This window comes from Lacerta agilis, chromosome 17 (genome assembly GCF_009819535.1).
Source record: "Lacerta agilis isolate rLacAgi1 chromosome 17, rLacAgi1.pri, whole genome shotgun sequence".
Lineage (NCBI taxonomy): Eukaryota > Metazoa > Chordata > Lepidosauria > Squamata > Lacertidae > Lacerta > Lacerta agilis.
The window spans coordinates 24,021,274-24,036,678 of NC_046328.1; the positions used below are offsets into that span (position 1 = coordinate 24,021,274).

At 46.2% G+C, this 15,405-nt stretch overlaps 1 protein-coding gene across 1 annotated transcript in view; it reads right to left on the reverse strand.

Moving 5' to 3' along the window:
* Positions 1–3,085: 3,085 nt before the first annotated feature.
* Positions 3,086–15,405, reverse strand: part of ITGA10 (integrin subunit alpha 10) — a 51,412-nt gene continuing 39,092 nt past the window's right edge. Inside the window, exons 20-30 of the mRNA XM_033174803.1 lie at positions 13,751–13,892; positions 12,906–12,998; positions 12,473–12,549; positions 10,832–10,921; positions 9,103–9,187; positions 8,007–8,120; positions 6,919–7,020; positions 5,515–5,628; positions 4,796–4,894; positions 4,225–4,338; positions 3,086–3,172 (exon numbers count right to left, since the gene is read on the reverse strand). Coding sequence (XP_033030694.1) covers positions 3,119–3,172; positions 4,225–4,338; positions 4,796–4,894; positions 5,515–5,628; positions 6,919–7,020; positions 8,007–8,120; positions 9,103–9,187; positions 10,832–10,921; positions 12,473–12,549; positions 12,906–12,998; positions 13,751–13,892 — 1,084 coding nt within the window. The 3' untranslated portion in view covers positions 3,086–3,118. The remainder of the gene's footprint in view (positions 3,173–4,224; positions 4,339–4,795; positions 4,895–5,514; positions 5,629–6,918; positions 7,021–8,006; positions 8,121–9,102; positions 9,188–10,831; positions 10,922–12,472; positions 12,550–12,905; positions 12,999–13,750; positions 13,893–15,405) is intronic.

Genomic DNA, 15,405 nt, shown 5'->3' on the forward strand with positions numbered 1-15,405 from the left:
GGTTTCCTTTTAAGTGTTGTTTTTTCTTTCCCTTGCAACTCTTCCCCCCTCCAACCTCCATCTACAGTCTTTTTATCTTCTGAATCATGTCTGAGCTCAAAACTGGTGCTGCACACTGACCCCCTCCCCCAAAGCACCTTTCGCCTGGAACCAGAAAGGGGCTTTGGTAGGAGAAGGGTGGGGTGGGGGGTGTGGCAGAGTCATGTCCCAAGGAATGAAAGGGGGAAACACAAGGCAACCTCACCCCCACCCCCTTCGTGGCCACTTCATTGCTGTAACAGTGTACCAGGTACACTCCATTTCACACTTAGTGTCTTCTGTTTGCTATTGAAAGTTGAATAAAAGTCTTTAATAAGAAAAGCAACGATAAGAGTTCTTGGTTGGGGGGGGGGGTGCAGGGGGAAAGGGACCATATGAGAATCTGCAGGACAGGTGGGTGGGGCTGCTTCATATTTGGACATACAGATGGCAAATATATTAGAGAGAGATATAGTTGGAAAAAACCTTTATTAGGACCAACTAAATAAATGTCAAAGAAACCAAATTTCATAGTGTTGCCTAATGGCTGGTCCGCTCTTCCAGACAGTTGAATTATTCTCTAAAACATTTGGCGGGGGGGGGGGGGGAGACACAGGAATTTTTCCAGGCTTCATGAAAATAAAAATCCAAGTAGGATGAACACTTCTTATTAGGACCAACTGGAAACAGGTGATATCGTGTGCAAGCTTTTGAGCATCCCAGAAATATTCCCCAGGCTTTGAGGCCACCAGCGATATCTTTTGTACCTGACTTGTGTCTAACCTTATTTGCACAAGTTCTCTTCCTCCGCCTGACTAGCTTAAACTAACTTCTGCTAACTAATTTAAACACTGTCACCTTGGGCCTCCCCCTCCCCAACCATTTCCAGGAATGTTCTGAGGAACCTGAAAGCTGGCTCATTACTTGAGTTATTTTAGTTTGTCCTATATCATTAAATTTGGATTCACGTTTGGAGCTACTGACATAGATGCAAAACACTAAAACCAAAGTTTTTACAGTGCTGGGGGAATTCTTTGATCACCCCACCCCAAAACAACTTGGTGCAGGGCATAGAACTCTTCCTGAGAATCACAGCTGCCTTCTATATTTTTTTTTAAGCAAGCATCCGGCCCTTATTAAGGTTGCAAATGAAAGACATGAGTGTGTGTGGGCAATGCCTGGTAAAATCCCCAGACGCTATAGACAGCAGGGAGGGGGGTTGGTCCAACAGGTTTCTCCACAATCTACACCAGGGCTCTGCAAGCCTCTTCCCCTGCCCTGGATCCTGGCTCTTGAGATTTCAACGGCATTGGCATCCATCTATATTTGTACCTTAACAAAGACTGAACTGCTCATGGTGCAGCAAAGAGGTGCAGTGCCTCTGTGTCCCTCTCCATGACTGACAAAGCAGAACAAATACTGGGGGGGACGGGACTTGTTTATTCAATTATGCAGCTTAATGGCGGTGCAAAATTATCTGGCCTAAGAGGGCAACCAGTTGCCTCCCGGATCTCATCTTTGTGAGCTTCACAATGTGCTTCTGGTGAGACATTTGCTGGGGCTGGACAAGCAAATCCTTACATTTCCATTGCACAAACAAGTTAAAAAAAAAGACAGCAGTAGGGAGAACAGCACACACCTCGACTTTATCCCATCCCTCGCCCACCACCTCTCATTGCAATCCTGGCTCACAGCGGGAGGCTGGCACATCCATTGGCATTGGGTAAGCCCACAACTTCACGCAGCACGTTGGCGCACTCTCCCACAGGAGGCAGTGATGGCTACCAACTTGGATGACTTTAAAAGAGGATTAGATCAGCTCATGAAGGAGGAGGAGGAGGCGGCTATCAGTGGCTGCTAGCCATGATGACTCTGCTCTGCCACTAGAGATGGGAGGCAGCAATGCTTCTTAGTACCAGTTGCTGGAAACCATAGGAGGGGAGGAGGGCTCTTGTGCTTGGATCCTCCTGCTCATGGGTTTCCCTTTGGGGCATCTGATTGACCCCCAAGAGGCTGGGCTAGATAGGCTATTGGCCTGATCCAGCAGGACTCTTGGGTTCTTGTCTCATTCTCCCATTTGTGGCCAGAAGGCAGCTGCATGCACTTGGTACAGAAAGACAGTTTGTAAGCCTCTGGTTGCACACAGGGAAGGAGGGCGTCGGGGACCATTTTTAGGCCAAGGGCCAAATCCCCTTCTGGAAGCCACCTGCTAGTGGTAGGTGGGGCCAGGCACAAAGTGGGCGGAGCAATGTATGCAAATTTTACCTTTTTTACAAGGGGCTGGGTTCCACACCCACTGGCACATGCCCCTCTCTATCCTCCATCCGGACAAGACAAGCAACGGGCATGAACCATTCCCCTGATTTCCTGGTGGTGCTCACAGCTGCCAAACCAAAGGGCCCTACCCTTTTGCAATTCCAAGTGAATGAGGCTGCTCTGCACCAGCCACCAACCCACCCAAAAGGTAGCACTCATCTTCAGCGTGGTAGCAGGAATACAGGACTATGTAAAATTTGTTTTGCTTCTGTGCAACAAAGTTCAGTTTGAGGGAGACAAGAGAGGCTCCACCTTGTCAAGACAAGCTGCTGCATCCCAAAGGACTGGTGGAAACCATAGAATTGTAGAGTTGGAAAGGAGGCCTCCTGCAATGCATGAAGAAAGTATCTAGAATAGAGATGCTCCACATGATTTGAGCACTTAAATCACTTTTCACAGGGGAAGGAGCCTTCTTTGAAACCCATATCTCTGTTGTCTTGTCATCTTGAAGGGTTGGGCCTAAGCTGGCCTGCAGACACTACTTTTTCTCCACCCCTTGAACATTGGAGGCAAAATTAGAAGTTTACCTGCCCCAATCTGAAGACCAAAGTGTATGTGTATCGGTGTGTTTAATTGTGGCTCCAACAGAGGGGAAGGTTGTTGCATTTTCTTAACTTCCCAAAAGCAAAAGGATGCTGTGAGATTGCAGATTGTCTTCAGAACTGCTGGATCTTCCGTCACTTTTTACAAGGAGTCAAAAGAGGGCAGCAGCAACAACACCCACTGGATTTCCTCCCCTTGCTCATTTTTCCTGTGTGAAGAGTCCTTGCTCAAATTCCGTGTTTTATTGTTCCTCTTTCTCTTCTTCTCCAGGTTTTTTGTGTGCAAAAAATCCAAGCTGGAGGGGGTGGTAAAGGAAAAGGGAGCAGAAGAAGAATATATAGATTAGCATGCGAAAGAGATGTTTTGTTTTACAGCTACAGGGAACCTAGTCTTCTGATGTCTTGGGTTCAGGGCTCTCTCAGTGCTTCCAGACAACCTGTATATTGAGCATTCATCCTGATTTGTCTGCAGGGAGGTTAGACGGCTCCGAGTCAAAGCAAGCAGCACCTCACATTTTCCTGTGCATTCCCATCACTTTCCATATTGCAAAAGGGCCAAACTGTTCTGGGGAAGAGGGCTTGCTGTGGAAGAGCTCCAAATCAGCTAGAGTTGTGCAGCCTGAATTTTCCAGTATGGGATTGAATCCCACCTGAAAACAAGCCTGAAAATTTCCCTGAGATGAATTTTGTGCTGATCTGTCCCTATAGAGAAAAATCAAGTGGTGGAGAATGCCTAGGATTGTACCACTTTCAACCACAGGTGGGGAATTGCATGTACTGTAACTGCATATACTCTTGTGTCAATCAGTTTTCATGAACCTCTGGGAATAAACAGAAAGCTAGAATTGAAATCTCTCCCTGGCCGCTAGGTTCTCTTTATGTATAGTTCCTTTCGCCACCTACTAGCCACAATGGCTATCCTCTGCCTCCACAATTGGAGGCAGCAAGGCCTCTGAATACCAGTTTCTGGAAACTACAGCAGCGAAGAGTATTGCACCTGGTTGGCCACTGTGAGAACAGGATGCTGGACTAGATGGGCCCCCTTTGGCCAAATCCAACAGGCTCTTCTGGTGTCCCTATGGTGACCTCCAAATGTTTCAGACCACGATTCCTGGGAGTTGTAGTCCAAAACATATGGAGGGCACCTGGCTGCGGAAAGGGCACTTCTCCCCCCCCCCCCGCCGCCTATGTCGACAGTCCCAGGAATTTTGTACCATGTGATTTTTCTTTTGGCGTTGCATCTCAGCAATTAAGAATGCATAAATTAGAAGACCAAACTAATCATGTGACCTGTTTAAGCTTGTCCCCCTGTGCAGGTGCAACCTGAGGCCGTTAGCATGACTCTTACCCTCCACAAACAGATGATAATCAGAGCCAGCAGCAGGAGCCCCCCAATGATGCTGCCAATCAGGATCCAGAGCGAAAGAGGGACCAGATTGGACTGGATGATCTCCAAGATGGTCTGCAACGAGAAAGGGTAGAAATCTGCTTAATTCCAGCAAAAAGCCCACTGGTAGTGTTGGGAGGCATGATGAGGATTCAGAGCTGGTTAGCTCAGACTGAAAGGGCATCACAAAGACAGCATGAGAGCAGTTGACTCGAACAGGGTTTTCTCAATGATTTCTCTTAAGCCTAAGCCCAGTGCACTCAACTCTTAAACACACATGCGCGTGCACACACACACACCAAGCTTTCATGCCTTATTGCAATTGTGAATACATACAGACAGGTCCTGCTTACCATACACAATGCATTCCCTGGAAATCATTCGCTTGCATAACAAAGTCAACAATTTTCATTCATTCTTAAGGGGATTTTTTTTTTTTTTTTTTTTTTTTTTTTTTTTGCTGTGACGCAGAAGTTGCTGCAGCTCGAACCACCACCACCCCAGACTTGGAAAGGCCAGCACGCCCTCCTACCTCCCGTTGATGGGCAGCCTCCGGCAGCAGAAGGAGGCTCTCCTCTTCTTGGCTGGTCAGCGTGAACCTGCTCACAACCTTCACTGTCTTGAATTTAGCCTTCATCCACAAGATGGAAAGAAAGAGACAAGAGGGATGTTTAGAAGAAGAAGAAGAAATGCCTCCCAAGGTGGGTTGGCAGCTGGCAAGCGCATTTATTTTTACTTATTTCATTCTTGCATTTATCCTCCAAGGGAGTGTGGTGTATACGGCTCTCCCTTACCCCACAACAATCCTGTAAGGGAGGTTAGACTGAGAGGCAGTGATGCCCCTGGATTCTCAGCACATCACTGTGCTTTACTGAACAGGCAAGTTTGCCTTTTTAGGGGTTGCATTCCACAACCACCATCACAGCCTCAACCTGCTACCAGATGCTCTCTAACCCTGTTGCATTCTTGAGCAAAGCAAAGAAGGAATTCTATTCTGGTGATTTCCAAACTCAGCAGGTGCTTCCAGGGGAGTTTACTGCTCCATCTGAACAAACTAGATGTGCAGGTTTTATGCAAGGTCCACACAGTCATCGTCATGACAGCCTGCACCTACCTACCTACCTACCTGCCTATGCACACAAAGACATTCAGTCCAGATTTTCCCATGCTACCAGCGAAGGGCATATAAGACCCTCTTAAGCAGGAACTCAAGGGTGCATGCATGAGAGAGGGGACAAAGTCTGCACTCACCCTCCTGAAAAACTCGTTGTGAACCGCTCTCAGCAGGTGGATGGAGACTTCCACGTTCCTCTCGATGTGGGGCAGCTCACACTTCACCACTTGGCATCCGGTGTTGGTGCAATTCTGGCAGGAAAGAGAGACCTCAGCCCTTTCTTTGCCTCTGCTCATTCCACCCAAGACCCAATCAAAGTGTGGGCAGAATTCTAGGCATCTTCTGTACCTTTTCCCAACCTTCCCCCCCCCCCCTTCACAACCTAGGCTGCTTCCAGATTTGGGTGCATTATTTATTTGATTAAATGTTGCATTTAAGCCCCACCTTATTTCCTCCAAGGAGATCAATGTTCTCCAGCCCGCCTCATCAAATCCCCACAACAACCCTGTGAGGGACGATCAGCTGAGAGGCAGTGACTGTGTTCAGAGTTACCCAGGGAGCCTCATGGCTGAGTGGGGATTTGAACCCTGGTCTCCCAGTTACTAGTCCAACACTGTAACTGCTGCACAACCCTGGCTAGCACCCCATTAGTAGCACCCAATCCTTGCTGTCCTCCTTTAAGCCTGCAACTGAAAGATCAACTCTTCTCTCGGGCTTCAAAAATCCAAAGAACATTAGCCCCCCCCCCCTTCACCAGGCCCAAATGGGGTGGTTTTCATTGGTAACATGGTGTGCATGTGGTAGGTTTAGGGGTTTTAATCTGTTTTAGTTTATTGCTGATTTTATTTTATATATTGAATGTTTTTTAAATATATGCTGTTAACTGTTTTTACTAATAATTGTATTGCTTTATTTTCTTTCTAAATTGTTATGAAGGTTGTTTTAAACAATCAAGCAGTAAATGGTTCTTATGAAATCTAAACAAACAAACAAATAAATGAAAATTAGTGTACACACTCTGCAATCATGGATGCAACATAAAATGGGGTGGGGGGAATATCTCCACTTGGCACTCTCCTGGATGGTACCATTTTAAATTGTGTTAAAACAATTTTAACTGACCTTTTAGTTTGCACTAAAATGCTTGCAATGGAAAAGCAACTGTTGGGTTGTGATAGAGACAGCCAGTCTTGAAGCTGCCTGAGTCACAGTGAGGAAGCCAGAGGAGGGAAAGTTGGAAAAGGGCAATACATCTCCTTCTCTTGAGTTACTTTAAACCACATGAGGGCACTCTTTGTGTTGCAATCTGGCCAGCACTTGTTTGTAGTTTTTTTATGTCTATGTTAACTTCACCCATAAAAGCTGAGCCAATTTGTCTGCTATTCTCTCCAGACAAGATATCTACCAGTATTATTTTCTCTGTCTCATCTCCACTCATATTGTAAATAGTTCCTGCATGAATAAAGCCTTTAAACTCCAGAAACTGTGATTACTTCAATCAAATTCACCCAAGCTGCAAGGTCTGCTAACAGGGCACTCACTAGTTTCTCTACGTGCACAAGTTCTTCTGGATGAACAGGGATCATCACACCACCAGCTGCATTTTGAGATGCCTCTGTCAGATTTTGCATGGTGCAGGTCACCTGGAAAATGGAAAGGGACATCAATATGTGTGAGGGGTCCTTCTAAGCTTTTCCTTGAGCACCTGCAGCAGACACCCATGCCTCTGAACAGGAGTGGATTTCTTTCCCTCCCCTTATTCATGTTTGGCCCCTTCCCATTTTGCACTTTCTCTTTCATCTCTTTTGGCATTAAGATGTCCTAAACAATACCCAGCAGCAGTGCTATTTTTCTAGAAAAAGAGGTGGCACCCACCTAAGAGGTGCTGGAACTGAGTTCTGGCAAATTCTGGCTGGAAAAAAAGCCCTGCTCAGCAGCCAGCTAAAATTAAGAAGAGCCTGCTGAACCCAAAGTGCTAGAGGAAGTGGTCAGAGCTGTTTGCAAATTAAACTTTACTAAAGCTGAGCTTTTAGAACATTTAGGGAATGTTTAGCCCTGTTTAGGGAAGCTTTTAATGTTTGATAGACTATTGTATTTTAATATTCTGTTGGAAGCCACCCAGGGTGGCTGGGGAGGCCCAGGCAGATGGGCGGGGTATTAATAATAATAATAATAATAATAATAATAATAATAATAATAATAATAATAATAATAAATTATTATTATTATTGATCTAAGGACTTTTATAAGAGGACCTTGTGAGCCATGAGCATAGGGAGAGTCTGGTCGCTGGGTGAGGCCAAAGGGGGCCTATCTAGTCCAGCATCCTGCTCTCACAGTGGCCAACCAGATGCCCCAATGGCAAGCACAAGAACATCCTTTGCCCACAAGTTAGTAAGCGTTCACTCTAAACCAGATTGCAGATTTTGAAACTGAGAAGATCAGCAACAGCAGCCTTCTGGGCCAAATCTGTCCCGATGTCATACGTGGCGCATTGCCAGGGCTGTGCAAGAGAACTTGCTGCCCCATGAGCAGGAAAGTGTCATTTGGAGTTTCCCCCTAAGACCCCAAATGACAGCAAGAACAGAGGCCCCAAAGCGCTTATACGGGTGAAGGCCTAGTGACTCACGTTATCTGCAATGATGCGTGTGACGGAGAGGAATTCACTGTTCTGATAGGCTGTGGCAGGCAGGTCCATCACAAGGGAGAGATTCTCCACCACATAACAGCCGAGGTTTTGAACCTACAAGGATGAAAAGAGTATTCAATAGATGAAGCAAAAAACTACACAAAGCTTTTAAAAAAAAACCCAGTAGGGTCACCATTTTTGGAAACCAGAACCTGAAACTGGATTTCTCTAAACTGAACTTTGAAAATCTGATTGGGCAGGAGCTATAAACTCAGTCTCCGAACCCATAGGAGTGAACAGTGCCTTTGCCAGTTGTTTTTCTTCTTTTTCTTTTGGGCATTGCAGTGGTGAGAAGAAGGGTGGTCACAGTAATAAATCAACAGGTGTGTCGAGCAGCCTCTGCCCGTTGTACAATGTGGAACCAGATGCCCAAAAGAAAGAGAGGGGAGCCTGTGGCCTTCTAACTGTTATTGGGCTCAGATCATCCTTGGCCATAGGCCAGCCATAGGCCAGGCTGACCAGGGGGCTGATGGGAATGGGAGCTCAAAAACGTCTGGAGCGCCAGCCCTGATTTTAAAGCACTGGTAAAATGTAAAGGTAAAGGATCCCTGGACAGTTAAGTCCAGTCAAAGGCGACTATGGGGTTGTGGCGCTCATCTTGCTTTCAGGCCGAGGGAGCTGGCATTTGTCCACAGACAGGTTTCCCAGTCGTGGCCAGCATGACTAAACCGCTTCTGGTGCAACACTGACGGAAACCAGAGAGCACAGAAATGCCGTTTACTTTCCTGTTGCAGGGTGCCTGGGGGTGCTGGAGAAGCATTCAGTCATGTGAGTCCTGCAGTCTGAATTAAGCTTCGAGACTTGGACCCCTGAGAAGCTAGACTTCTACACAGAGATATGCTTGTATATTTTACTTAGAGGAGCCCCTACCTGCAATCTGAGGTGGTCCAGCCCAGGCACAGGTTCACCGCTGCCTTACTAATGCCACTAATGATAAAGTGTTATGTTCTGCAGAAGAGCCCTGCCAAACAGAAAATTGGCCACCCTTCCCTGTGTTACTTCTGATATACAAACTCTGTCTCAATTCCTTATTTACCTTGATGGTAGTCCTGAACTCAGGGCTCATACCGCTTGGAAATGTCCCAACAGGATGCACTTCATAGCGGTTCAGGGTAGACTCGCTGAGGGAGAGAAGAACCATAGAAAATAAGCCAGGTCAGTTCTAGATTGTGTAGGCCGCAGTTTCCAATTTCTGAACGTCAACCCTTGCAAATAACCCAGATTGTTTGCTTACTGTACACTCTACAGAGATGACCCAAGGGCTTTTGTTGCCTGAAGAAGAAAATCCATATACCGTCCACCTAGTCCTATCTCCTACGGTGATGTAGCACTTAAGAGTTTCAGATTAGGAATTTGGAGACCAGGGTTCGAATCCCCACTCAGCCATGAACCTCGCTGAGTGGTGTTGAGCCAGTTACTCTCAGTCTAACCTACCTCACAGGGTTGTTGTGGGGATTAAATGAGGAGGGGGAGAACCATGTGAGCCACCTTGAGCACCATGAAGAAAAAAGTAGGATATAAATGGAATAAATTAATTAAATACAGTATTTATAAATTGACATCCTTTAATAGCACCTGTTTTCCCCGCCCCGCCCCTGGAAGGTAGGCCACGTTGATCAATTGTAACTTCATTTCTTTCCAAACTCCGTATCCATTCCAATATCCCTCAATGGTTCAGGCAGAGATCCCTGGAGGGATACCCCAAAAGGAAGAGATATTCCCAATCTATATATTATGAAAATGGGAGGCCTAGAGATGTCATCACCAATCCTTGTATTCAAACCACCTTTAATAACAATAAATGCTGTGGGATGTTTAGAGCTAATGAAACTCAAAAGGTTGTCAAGTTAAGCCCACCCATCCAAGGTAAGTAACGTAGGTTAAATTAGTGTCGGATAACCAGTCTCATATAACCAAAATGCTTAAGTTTAATTAATGCATGAAGGGGTTTGTGCCATAGAGTGAGCTGTCCTGCCAGGCTTAGCTATGTTACTGCCCTTCACCTTGAGAGGAAGGAAGTCAAGTCTACTATTTCCTTCAGTCTACCATGTGAACTGCTATGTGTAAAGAGGAGCTGGTGGCTCCCAGCTCAGACCTCATGGCTTTCTGCAAGTCACCCTTGTGTTCCTATTTAGGAACTTTCACCACTTTGGAACTAACCTACTGAAGTTTTGCTGCCTGTGTTTTCTCAATGCTTTGTGGGAAAACACATGAATCTGACCTTTGAAGAGTTTGTAAGTAAACCATTGTTAACTTACCAAACATGTGGTCTTTTTCTATGCTAAGAGAAGAGGGGAGTTTTGGCACTTAGAAGGGCATATTAGACCTTTAAATAAACAGCCTATATTTCCACACTTTACTTTGCTGCATATCTTGTGATTTTACATCTCTGCAGGGGTTCTCTCACAAAAGAGTACTTGCCCCAAACTTGGATCTTGCCATCCAGGGAATTCTCCTTTACACACCTATCTTTTTCATTGTCAACCAACAGTTAGAAGGGTCATCTAAGTATTAAGACAGGCCAGGGTAGTCCTATTGGGGAGTTTCGTCAGAACTGAAAGCATCCCTGCATGAGGAACCAGAGCCTCTAATATCAACAGAGATAAAAGGTAGCCATTGGAATGAATTAGCCAAGTGATGATGGTTCACATTTGGTTTACTCTCCACCCTGGGGGAGCTGAATCATCTTGCCAGGGATACCTTGCAAGGAGGGGGCTCCATCCTCTTATTCAACCTGCATGCAGCTCACTCTCAGAGGTCCTCACCTGGTCAGGAAAAGGTCAGGCTCATAACGGATATAGGCAAGGGGCTGTGCCACGTTGTCGGTCAGCGTCTCATTCAATTCATGGCTGTCGCTGCAGGAGAGATAATAGAATCATAGAATTTTTGGGCTGGTAGAGACCCAAAGGGTAATCAAGTCCAACCCCCATGCTGCAGGAATCTCGGATAAAGAAGGCAATCCAAACTCTGTTTAAAAACATCCAGTGAAGGAGAGTCCACCATCTCCTGAAGTAGTCCATTACACTGTCAAGCAGTTGTCCTGACAGAAAGTTATTCTTACTGTTTAGTCAGAATCTCTTCCTTGTAATTTGAACTCATTAGTCCTCTGCAGCAGCAGAAAACAAGCTTGCCCCTTCTTCCATGTGACAGCCTTTCACATATTTGAACGTGGCTGTCCTATCAGCTCTCTGTCTTCTTTTCTGCAAGCTAAGCATCCCCAACTACCTCAATCATTCCTCATTAGGCTCAGTTTTGAGGCCCTTAATTTTGAGGGCCACCCTCCTCTACACAACTTCTAGTCAGTCAAATCCAAATCCAAATCACTTTATTGTACTAGCCACTGACCATGACAAATCTGAATCAAAAATAAATACAAACAAAAGGGATGTCACACCACAAATAATGGTTTCTATTTAGATCTGTGCATCTTAGTCAATAGCCTTCTTAAACTAGACACAGGACTCCAGCTGGGGACTGACAAAAGCAGGACAGAGGGGCACTATTCATTCCCTCAATAACACTCCCCTTCTGTTGATGCAGCCTAGAATTGCATTAGCCTTTTCTACTGCTGCATCACATTGCTGATTCATGTAAAGCATTCACAGAGTTCCCTGTGAAGTGAGATTGCTTGTGAAACCACTCTGAGACCTATAGCTCTGTCCAATGAACATGGCTGGTGTTTATTGCAGAATAGCTGCAACTGAAAACACGATGGGTAGCTATGGCAGACAGCGGAAGTAAAGTTGTGCCTCCCCATGCATTTTGAAACTATGTCCATGCCTTTGATTCATGTACTGCCCCCCCACACCCCGCATCCAAACACACAGAATGAATGAAACAGGAAGAACTTTCCAGGGAAGACTGGTGGTGGAAGAGCCCATATTTTGCATGCCAAAAGTCACAGGTTCAATCCCCTGCATATATATGTAATGCTGGGGGGGGGGGGAACCTCCTGTCTGAAAGCTTGGAGAACTGTTGCTAGTCAGAGGAGACAGCAATGACCTAGATGATGATGATGATAATGATGATAACAACAAAACAACAACAACAACAACAACAACTCATTTATACCCCACATAACAACAACAACAATTCATTTATACCCCACCCATCTGGATGGCTCCCAACAGAATATAAAAAACACGATAAAACATCAAACATTAAAAACTTCCTTAAACAGGGCTGCCTTCAGATATCTTCTAAAAGTCAGATAGTTGTTTATTTTTTGACATCTGAGGGGAAGGCATTCCACAGGGTGGGACCAGTGGTCTGACTGAGAGCTCCTCCAGACAACATGGAGTCAGCTTTCATCCTTACTTGCTTGCACAAAGCTGAAGAAGTGGTTAGTCTAGGTCTGTTACACACACACACACACACACACACATATTATATTCACTGGTTCTCACCTGCTGGCTGTGAGCTTCACCTGTGCTTTGTTCAGAAGGGTGGAGCAGCTGAATTCAAACTCCAGGACAAAGGCTACCTGTGAAAGAGAGAGAAAAGAAACATTCCCGCATCTGCTTTTTCTACACCATTCATAAACTCTGTACCACAGCTGTATACGTGCCATACATTGGCTTCCCTCAATGAACCCTAGGAATTGTAGTTAAGAGTGCTGGGAGTTGTAGCTCCATGGGAGGTAAACTATAATTCCCAAGATACTTTGGGGGCAGTTGTGTGCTTTAAGTGTATAGCGAGTACACAGCCCACATCTTCCTTTAGCTGCCTTTTATTTTATTTTCCCTACGTGGAAAAAAAAATGGAATACTGTTCACCTAGGAAATGTTCCAAGGAACCCCGCTCTAAGGGGATCCTGAAGAGCTGCTCTTACTCTCTCACCTTTGCTAAGGACCTGAAGACAGGGTAGCCCACACTGCAAGCTCGGGTTTGGGAAGACGGGGAGGCGCATTCCACCTTCACTGCGTTCTCTCCCTGTGGAAGGAAGGAGAGAGCAAAGCTGCAAAAGGAGAGAACCACCAAGCGCATGGAATGGGATCCAGCCTCCTCAACTTGAGTTTCCACCTTTTGCTTTCCTGGCAAGAGCTTTCAAAAAGCTGCAGGGTAGGCAGAGATCCAACACGTAATGTTGCTACACCTCTGTGCTAGAGAAAGCTGTGCCCATTCAATTTCTGCTTATCACACAGGTGTTTAAAGAGCCTTGGGCTGCGGAGGCCGGGTTGTATACATTCTGGGCTACAGAAAACCTGCGGGATTTGGTAAACAGTCACATAATCTCTGCTTTTGTTTTTTAAAAAGAAAACACCCACACCCACACACTGTGTGATTGTGGCAAAACACTGTTGGCTGCAAAGACAAAGCTTGAATCCTTGGTGCAATCTCAGAAGTGATTGTTGGGGAGTTGTTGAATTTCTGGAGCTCAAGTCCCTCCCCCAGCCCCCCAATAAGAAGAAATGAAGAAGCAGAATAAATCATGTGAAAATATGCACATCTGCATGCTTCACACAGGAGTTTTCAGGCTGGCACCATGACATTTAAGCCTCGGAGATGTGACAGCCTCTCTTTCCAGAATTCTATGGCAACTATCAGTCCTCCTGGAGCCAGCCTCGTCCCTGGCCAGAGGGTGACCCTCAGTGTCCTAGTGACTACCAGTATTTCGTTCTGCTTCCAGCCCACCACTTTTGACCACAGCGGAACGCCAGTTGGGAACAGGGCCTCTGCTTTACCTTGAGCACAAGGCTGGAAAAGTGGAGGTTTCTGGAAAACCAGAGCCACAGGCTGGCATTGTAGGCGTTCTCCTTCTTGTTTTCCAGGAGGACGTCCACCAAGACTTTCCGCTTCCCTTTGCGGATCACGTGCGGCTTCTGCCTGGAACGAGAAGAGGAGATGGCAAACGCCTGCCTTGCAAAAGGCGAGGAGGGCAGGAGGCCTTGATTTTTGCCCAGCCTCCCAATCAAATCATTCTCAAGTTGATTATCATCAGCAACAGATCTCCTGCCACCTGTTATGGAGGAACTGGATTGACAGGGTCCTGGGCCAGGAGGACCAGCAAGTGGCTGATGAACTAAGCTGATGAACTGCTTGCTTGGCCTGATCTAGCGAGAGAGGGCTAGGGACTATAAGAGCCAAAGGATGATGTGAAAGACAGTGACTGGGCTGGGTGAGCCACTCCGAAGTTAGTCAATTGCTACCATATCATGTATTTTGATGATGGGCTTACTGAATTCATTGTACCTTTCTATGTATTAGTATGCTGTTCACTGCTTTGGGGGGACTTTGGCCCCAAAGTGGTACACATACAGTATATCATATCAATCATATCATATCATATCACCCGGCTCGCAACAGGTCAGGAGTTGCCAAAACATTTTTGTGCCCCTGGGCACATCTGGAAATCTGTGAAAATGTTGTGGGCATCACCCACTGCAGGGAGCTCAGGGTGGCTCACACACAATAAGTGGCATAAGATTCATTTAAAACAACTCTCTTAACATAGGAGTTGGGAACCTTCTTCAGCCTGAGGACCCCATCTCTTTAAAGGGAACCGCTGCCAGGGGTGGCGGGGTAAGCAGGGGTGGGACTGAGGAAAAAGTGGGCAGAGAAATGAGTGGGACTCTTGCCTTTTGTGCAGGAGGCCACACACACACACACACACACACACACACGTCTCCACCCAAGCAATGAAGCAGGTACAGTCGTACCTTGGTTTTTAAACAGCGTAGTTCTCGAACGATTTGGCTCCTGAATGCCATAAACCCAGAAGTGACTGTTCTGGTTTACGAACTATTTTTGGAAGCCGAACGTCCGACGCGGGTTCCATGGCTTCTGATTGGCTGCAGGAGCTTCCTGCAGCCAATCAGAAGCCACGCTTGGGTTTCTGAACGTTTTGGAAGTTGAATGGACTTCCGGAAGGGATTCCGTTCAACTTCCAGGGTACGACTGTAATATTATGGCAGTTCAGGGACAAACTCCAGCCAGGAAAAAAGCAATCAAGGAGGGTGCAGAGAAGAGCCAGTGATGGGTAGGGATGGTTGGATATGCCAATTTCAGTTTCTTTCAAGCAACATCCACACCATACATTTAAAGCACTATGATACCACTCTAAAACAGTCCCCCAAGAATCCAGGGAGCTGTGGTTTGCTAAGGGTGCTGAGAGTTGTTAGGAGAGCCCTCAATTCCCCTCACAGGAATTGAATGTGAAGTCGCGCTGAGAACTGCAGCTCTGTGAAGGGAATAAGGGCCTCCTAACAACTCTCAGCACACTGCACAAACTACAGCTCCCAGGATTCTTTGGGGCAGTTTAAAGTGATACTGCTCTGAATGTATAGTGCAGATGAGGCCCTGCTCTTCTGAGCCCTCCTGCAGGACAGACTTTTCAACC